The sequence below is a fragment of the Moschus berezovskii genome, chromosome 12 (genome assembly GCF_049115385.1).
Source record: "Moschus berezovskii isolate FMDL1 chromosome 12, NW_MosBer_1.0, whole genome shotgun sequence".
Taxonomy (NCBI): domain Eukaryota; kingdom Metazoa; phylum Chordata; class Mammalia; order Artiodactyla; family Moschidae; genus Moschus; species Moschus berezovskii.
In genome coordinates this window covers 83,257,096-83,264,804 of record NC_142471.1, presented here as the reverse complement: position 1 = coordinate 83,264,804, position 7,709 = coordinate 83,257,096, and the positions used below count along the sequence as shown (strand labels likewise).

Here is a 7,709-nt window from a genome sequence, read left to right as displayed (position 1 = left end):
TGATGGGAAGGTTAAAAAAATTAAATGAATTTATGCACCTGGTCAGTAAGTGACTGCTCAATAAATAGCTGCCACTTCTATCCCCTACAAGAAGAAGGAGGGGAAGACTGTCTGAGGCCCAACTTCACACTGGGACTTTGTTACAGTTGGGTGTATTCTTTGGTGCCAGGGAAATGTGGCTATGGATCTCCGGGACCACCACCCCAGGACACCCACCATGGTGCCCTTACTAGGAGCAGGGCAGTAGTTCTGTTTTTTCGCTAGTTCAACCTCCAAGACCTAAAATAAGAGGGCTGGTATGTATGTTAGTTGCTCAGTCGTGTCAGACTCTTTGCGATCCCATGGACTCTAGCCCGCCAGGCTCCTAGGTCCATGGAATTCTCCAGGCAAGAATACTGGAGTGGGTAGTTATTCCCTTCTCCGGTGGCTTTTCCCAACCCAGGGATCAAACCCAGGTCTCCCGCATTGCAGGTGGATTCTTTACCATCTGAGCCACCAGGGAACTTGAGAGGTGGTGGGTGGGACATTTTTATTTTTAAACTCCCTTTGGGCCTTTGACAGGTTTTTGCGGGCTTTGGAGGTGGGTGTGGCCGGGGAGGGTCCCTGCGATTTTGACTCTCCGCTGCCCGGAGGTCTTCGGAGGGAAGAAGACCCCGAATCCTCCGGAGCAAGGAACCCGGAGCGATCGGGGTGGGGGACCCTGGCCACAGCCAGGAGCCGGAGGGTTCGAGCTCCCCACCCCCAGGTGGCGGGGAAGGGCGGGTGGGCAGAGATTTGGGACCACACCATCTCCCAGCCCGCAGAGGCCCCAAGAACTGACTGGCTGAGCTCTGCAGGGAAACAAGGGCCCCATCCACCGTCCGAATCCTCATCAGGAGGACCCAGATCCCGGAATCGCCAAGTCCCGGCCGCGGCGCCCCGCGTCGGCTCGGCCCGCGAGGGCGCGAAGCCCTCGGGGGTCCTCGGAGCGCCAACCCAGAGGTTTACTGAGAGCTGCCGCAGGTCCCCGGAGGGTTGGCTGGAATTCTGCCTCGAGCCTGCTCTACGTCTTCAGGACCGGGCCGCCGCAAGGACCGGTCTTCCTCCTCCACGCCCGCCCGCCCCTACCAGCCCGCCCGCGAGACGCGGACGCAAAGACACTGTCCACTTGAGGCCGGGGTGGCGTCGAGTTTGGAGGGTCGCGCCGGTGCAGAAGGGGACCGACGGGCCACCGGTCGGCTGGGGACCCGGGAAACCAGCCGCCCCGAGGAAAGGAGCTCGGGACAATCGCGCGTACACACACACACACACACACACACACACACACACACAGACTCGTACACCCAACCCCCAACAAATGAAATAACGTAAAAGCCCAAGGTCTGCCTCCGGGGACAGAGGAGGCTGTCCGATTCCTTTCGGTCGGAATCGGACAGAGCGTGGATTCTTCCTGGGGGCCAGAGAGGCTGGGGGAAGAAGGGGCCGGGGCGGGGGGTGAGAGCGAAGGTCCGGGCTCCGCGCCCCTCGCCATCCCCGCCCCCGACGTTAGCCAGAGTCCGGCTGGGCGGCGACCGCGGCGGCGGGAGGGTGGAGCGGGCAGAGCCCGCCTCGCTGTCAGCCCGAGCCCCGCCGAGCCCACCGCACACACTCGCACCCCTGCCTTCCCCCTCTCCCACCGGCTCGCCGTGACCCCCGCCCCAGCCCCAGCCCCCTCCCCTTCCCCGCCCGCCCGCCCGCCTGCCTGCCTCCGCCCCCATTCTTGGAATTGTGTGGAAAAATTCTCAGCCAAACCTCCCACCTCTCCTCTGCCCCCACCCCGCCCCACTCCCTTTAAAAAACCCCCTTTCCTCCCCGGCCCCTGTACTCTTTGTGAATGAGGGCAGGAACACGGCCCTTCCCCCGCCCAGGAGCCACGCCAGACCGCCGCACTCAGAGGACTGTTTGTTAATAGTCCAATTAGATAATTGCCATCTTTCACTCCTTTTGCTCCGTATTTCCCATAAAGGAATGAATGGGGAGAGCGGCGTGGAGAGGGCTTCTGCCCCGGCAAGGTGACGAGAAGGGCTGGAGCATGCTCCTTGCACAAGGCCATGCGCTTGAATTGAATCATTGTGGCCTAATCAATGCTCTTATTGGATTACTGGCTGTTGCTTTTCTCAAAGATATTGTAGCAGAGACAATGAAATAGCTAGGGGAAAACTTTTTTTTTTTTTTGAAGCAGATCTCACAGTTGAGATTTTCGCGGCTCTCTCTCCCTCTCCCCCTCTCTCTCTCCTGCTGGACTCTGAGTACAAAGCTCCCCTTTGAATGGGCTGCCTCAGGGCTGCTGGAGGTGCAGGCAGGAAAAAATCCAACTGGGACTAAAAGAAGAGAGGCGGCAGTTTAAGATGGCTGTCAGCGTCGAGGTGTGTTAAAGAGTTGTTGGGGAGGAAAGCTTGGCTTTCTAGAGTGTGGGGGAGATACTTTTGGGGAAAACTTTTTCTTTTTCTCCCTTCTTCCCCCCCCCCCCCGCCAGACGACTGCTTTCTTCTGCTGAGGGTGTGTAAGGGGTTTTGTTTCTCTCCCCCCGCCCCCCCATTCAGCTCTATCTGTCGAGTGTGGAGAAAGCCCCTCTAGCCTGTATGTGAGCAGGAGGGTCAAAGGCAAAGGGAAAGTTAATAATGCCTGCTAATGGTACTAACAATTCAGGATGAATCTTGTCAAAAGTTTTTCTGGAAGTATGGGTCTTTGATTGTGTGTTTCCTGAAAGCAAGACCAATCATTTCCGTTTATTCACTGGCTAAACCCCTACTTGATTGGGGACAAGGACAGAAACCATCCATTACGATCTGATATATTATCCAAACAATTTAGTGTATTCATGAGGTAACCGAAACGTGGGGGCTGCGAAATTACCCGTAATCAATTGCAACAGCGAGTGCGCGTCCCCCCCGGGTGTCGGACAACTGCAACTCCGCGTCTCAGTAATAGGCGGGAGCCACAGCAATTCGGAGTTGCGCTGCTCGCTACCTGATCGCCAAGCTGGGGACACTGGACGTGCTCAGAAGACGCGGGCGCTGACGAGGCGGCCTCGCCGCTGCTCCGCCGGGATCCTGGACCAGACTCGCCGCCTCTCGGCGAGCGCGCCACTCGGCGGTCGCTGCTGACCCGCCCGCGGCCGCCCCGCGGGGACATTCATTCGTGCCGCTTGCCTCTCTCCAGGCCGGGCGTAAGGGCTGTATTGTAGGGGTTTTGTTCCCCCTCTGTTTTTTTTTTTTTCTTCGCCTTTTTTTTTTGTTGTTGTTGCTGTTGCTCGTGCCTCTCCTATGTTCGGGAAACCAGACAAAATGGACGTTCGGTGCCACTCGGACACAGAGGCCGCCCGGGTCTCCAAGAACGCGCACAAGGAGAGCCGGGAGAGCAAGGGCGCGGAGGGGAACCTCCCCGCCGCCTTCCTCAAGGAGCCGCAGGGCGCCTTCTCTGCGTCGGGCGCTCCGGAAGATTGTAGCAAAAGTAAAGCCAATTCAGCAGCCGACCCGGATTACTGCCGCCGGATCCTGGTCCGAGGTAGGAACCGGGCAGGGCTGCTGCGGGGGGCGTTCTTTAGGGGCGACTCCGGGACCCGAGAGGCGCGCAGCCACCTCCCTCGGCCGGCGAGGTGGGTCTGCCGCCCGGGACTTAGGTGAAAGTTGCTGGCCCTCCCCGGGCCGGGGTCCCGCCCGCCGTTCGGGACTCCCACCTGGGACGCACGCTCTCCAGGAGCCTCGATCCCTCCAAGCCTCGAGGGGCCCCGCCGGCTGGGCTGCTGGGGAGAGCCGAGGGACTGGGCGGGCGGGCCCAGGCTCCAGTCTGCGGCCTCCGACCCGGGAAGGCTGCAGGAAACTCTGGAGGACGTGTTTGCGTCCGGCAGATCCGAGGAACTGCGGGGAGCCTGCTGGGGGGCTCCCGCGCCCTGCGAGTCGAGCGCACCCAAGGGGACACGGGCGCTGGAGAAGAGCCTCGGACCGCCGGCAAAGGCCCGGCCAGTTGGCGCTCTGGGCCAAGGGGGCCCGGCGCCGTACTCCAGGCTGGCGGCCGCCGCCGCCGCTGGGAGAAACAGCCAGGCGGGCTTGCCGGGCCGCGGATGCCGTTTCAGTGCTGGGCTCGACCCAGCTCTGCTGCGCGGGGTGCTCTCGGCTCCGGCGGTGACGCTGGGGAGGACCGGCTCGGCCCCCAGCCGGGCGTCGCCCCCGCCAACCGATCGCCAGGCCCCGCAGGCTCCCACTCGGTCCCTCCTCCTTCTGCCGCGCGGCTTCGGGAGGGAAGGAGACCCCGGGATGGGGGTGGGGACCGCTGGAGTACGGTCTGGTCAGCCTGCTTTAGAGCTGGGGCGGCAGGGCCTGGGCTGGTCAGTGCGGGGACCCTCAAACTACAGGGTATCCTGTCCATGCAGCCGAGGCTCCCAGGCTAAAAGGAACGTCAGTCCATTTTTTTTTTTCTCTTCCCTGTCCGAAGGGCTCTATCAAAGACCAACACCGATTCCCCCTCCCTTCAGCTATGTGGAGCTAATCCCCTCACCCCCCAAACACACGGAGGGTCCTTGCTCCCCGGCTGTGGCTGCACCCCCACCACCCCCACCATCCGTCTCCGGACTGTGGTTCAGAAGCCAGCTCCGGCTTGGGGAGGTGGAGGAAAGCAGGAGGGTGGGTTCTGATGCTTGCCATCTCCCCTTCCCCAGATGCCAAGGGGTCCATCCGAGAGATCATCCTCCCCAAAGGCCTGGACCTTGATCGGCCCAAGAGGACCCGCACGTCCTTCACCGCCGAGCAGCTCTACCGCCTGGAGATGGAGTTCCAGCGCTGCCAGTATGTGGTGGGCCGAGAGAGAACGGAGCTCGCCCGGCAGCTCAACCTCTCCGAGACGCAGGTACTCAGAGACCAGGCCGCACACAGCTCTCTGCATCAGCCTCCCTCCCCATCAGCCCCAGCCAGCTCTAGCAGCTCTTCCTGACCACCTAGCTTGACTCTGGACCCAGCCTCCCACGGGAGGCTGAGGAATTGGGGAGGATGGAAAAGAATGGGTGAAGGCTTTCTCCCTTCCCTAAGCCATCCCTTTCCCCCTACACCCCACATCTTCTGGGACCCATGTTCTGTCCACCTTGGCTTAGCTCAGGAGGCCCCCAAATCCTGTCCTTTTGGTTTATTTTTAGACCCTAGTCTTGACAATTCCCTGATTGTCTCTCCTCGAGGAGGAACCTATGTTTGCCCCTGTTTTGGCCACCCCATTTTGGCCAGATTTCCTGGCACCACCCTCTCTGGAGATGGAAACGTTCCTTAGCACCCAGGCTCATTCAGCAAGAATGGGGCTAGGACCAAAGAACCCTGTTTCAGAGCTGTGGGTGACAACCAGGGATTAAAAAGGTGTACATTCCGGAGACCTGCTTTTGCCCACCAGGCTGCCCTGATGCTTAATGTTTTTGCTGGCCTTGAACTGGACTCAGCCCCATCCCCAGCCCCAAGCATCCACTCTGGGCACCTTCAGTGCCAGGGTTGTGTGAGGTATGAGACAGGAAACAGATCTGGGCCCTTGGGAGCCAGCAATGACAATTGTGCTTTAGGTCTTCTCCTTTACTCGAAATCCATATTCTACTGGGACTGGTCTTGCGGACTCTGGGCCCAAGAGGTCTTTGGGGCCCAAGAGCTTTGCCTTGTGGAGGTCATTTAGGACCTGCCCAGGACATGGCTTCAGCTTGGCCTAGGTAAGGCATATTTCTTTCTGAGGACCAGTCCCTTTTACTGTGTCCAGCTCTGAAACAGATGGGGAGCATTTTAGATATAGGATCTGGGCAGAGCTGAGACCCAAGGAACAAGCATACTGGATATCCATTTTGAGTTTGAGTTGGCATGTAGCTTTACCCCTACTCTTTCTGCTACCATCCTCTTAGTTTACAAAATCTGGACAGAATAACCTTTCCCTAGAGCTGCCAAATGCCATCCTGGACCACCAGTTAGGCCTGAAGAGGGACAGAGTGAGGAGAGGAAGTAGGAGTGGAGATTGATGGAGAGTACTTAGTCTACCCCGGCCTCCTGACTTCCTCCCATGACTCCAAAGTCCATGATGAAGAGCAGCAGAGTTATGTTATAAATTAAGGACATCACTCAGACCCTCCAGTCCAGCGGCTGGTGAGGACGTGGAGAAAGCTTGGCTTATAAAATGCATCCTGCACAGATTCTATGTGCAGACATCTTCCCTGTTTGCTGTTAGTTGATAGTCCACAAGCAAGAAATAGTCTCTTGTAGCCTTCAGCAGAATTAATGCTGCTGGGGCTAAATTAGAGCCGGTTATGGCCAGGGGCTTGGGTCCTGAAAGGCAGGGCAATACTCCTTCCCATTCACGCTCACTTCCTACTTCCCTTTAGGCCTTACACCTTCTCCTGGAAAAACGGGCATTTAAGCAGCGCTGATCCACAGTCCCCCTGCGAGTATAGTGCGGTGGCCCAGGGAAGTAACTTCTGATCTTCCCAGTTAGGGTCATGGACATTTTCATTTCTTTGTTGTTTGTAACCGGGGTCGGCCTAGGCCTGCTTCCATGACCCACCCGGGAGCGCAGCCTATGGGAGCTGGGTCCCCGTCTTGGCGGACGTTGTCCCCCCAGCACCTCCACTCCCGCCGCCCTTGCCCCGCTGCTCCCGGGCCCGACTTCTCCGGCTCCAGCGTGGGGTTGGGATCGGGGCTTTGGCTGGAATTGGGGAAAGCCCCCCCGGAGCCCTTGCGCCCCGGGAGCCCGCTCCCCTTGACGTTCGTCTCCCTCTCTCCCACCCTCCCCGCGGCCGGCGCGCAGGTGAAGGTCTGGTTCCAGAACCGGCGCACGAAGCAGAAGAAGGACCAGGGCAAGGACTCGGAGCTGCGCTCGGTGGTGTCAGAGACCGCGGCCACGTGCAGCGTGCTGCGGCTGCTGGAGCAGGGCCGCCTGCTGTCGCCGCCAGGCCTGCCGGCGCTGCTGCCGCCCTGCGCCACGGGCGCGCTCGGCTCCGCGCTCCGCGGGCCCAGTCTGCCGGCCCTGGGCGCGGGCGCCGCCGCGGGCTCGGCCGCTGCCGCCGCCGCCGCCGCCCCGGGTCCCGCGGGCGCCGCATCCCCGCACCCGCCAGCCGTGGGCGGCGCTCCGGGCCCGGGGCCCACCGGGCCCGGGGGACTGCACGCGGGCGCACCGGCCGCCGGCCACGGCCTCTTCAGCCTGCCCGTGCCCTCGCTGCTCGGCTCGGTCGCCAGCCGCCTTTCCTCCGCCCCGTTGACAATGGCCGGTTCGCTGGCCGGGAATTTACAAGAACTCTCCGCCCGATACCTGAGCTCCTCGGCCTTCGAGCCTTACTCCCGGACCAACAATAAAGAAGGGGCCGAGAAAAAAGCACTGGACTGATTTGAAGTGTTTCCCTGTATTTATATTTATAGTATCTATTGTGGTGATATTTATGGACTCACGCGCATTAAGCGCCGGGGCTCCTGAGCTGGGCACCCGGCTCGCAAGAGGCCTCTGACAGCTCTCCTTCCCCACCAGTTTCTGCTACCATTTGGGCTACCCCCGCCCCTTCCTCTGTGTCCTCCCACACCCACCCTCTGGCGCCAACTTCCTTCTGAATCCAGGAGAATCCAAAGAATTGGGGGGGAAAACCAACCTGATGCCCCAACCAGTGCCTGGCCCTGGAGGGAAAGACTGGTTCTGAGTCCAAAGCACAGGACATCTGCTTTAGATCGAGCCGCTGCAGCCGTTCATTA

At 60.2% G+C, this 7,709-nt stretch overlaps 1 protein-coding gene across 1 annotated transcript; it reads left to right on the top strand.

The window, feature by feature from the left end:
- The first annotated feature begins 3,284 nt into the window (after positions 1–3,284).
- VAX1 (ventral anterior homeobox 1) lies at positions 3,285–7,353 on the top strand. Its single transcript, XM_055425907.1, has 3 exons — positions 3,285–3,525; positions 4,676–4,863; positions 6,778–7,353. The coding sequence occupies exons 1-3, from the start codon at positions 3,285–3,287 to the stop codon at positions 7,351–7,353; spliced, it is 1,005 nt and encodes a 334-aa protein (XP_055281882.1).
- Positions 7,354–7,709: the final 356 nt, after the last annotated feature.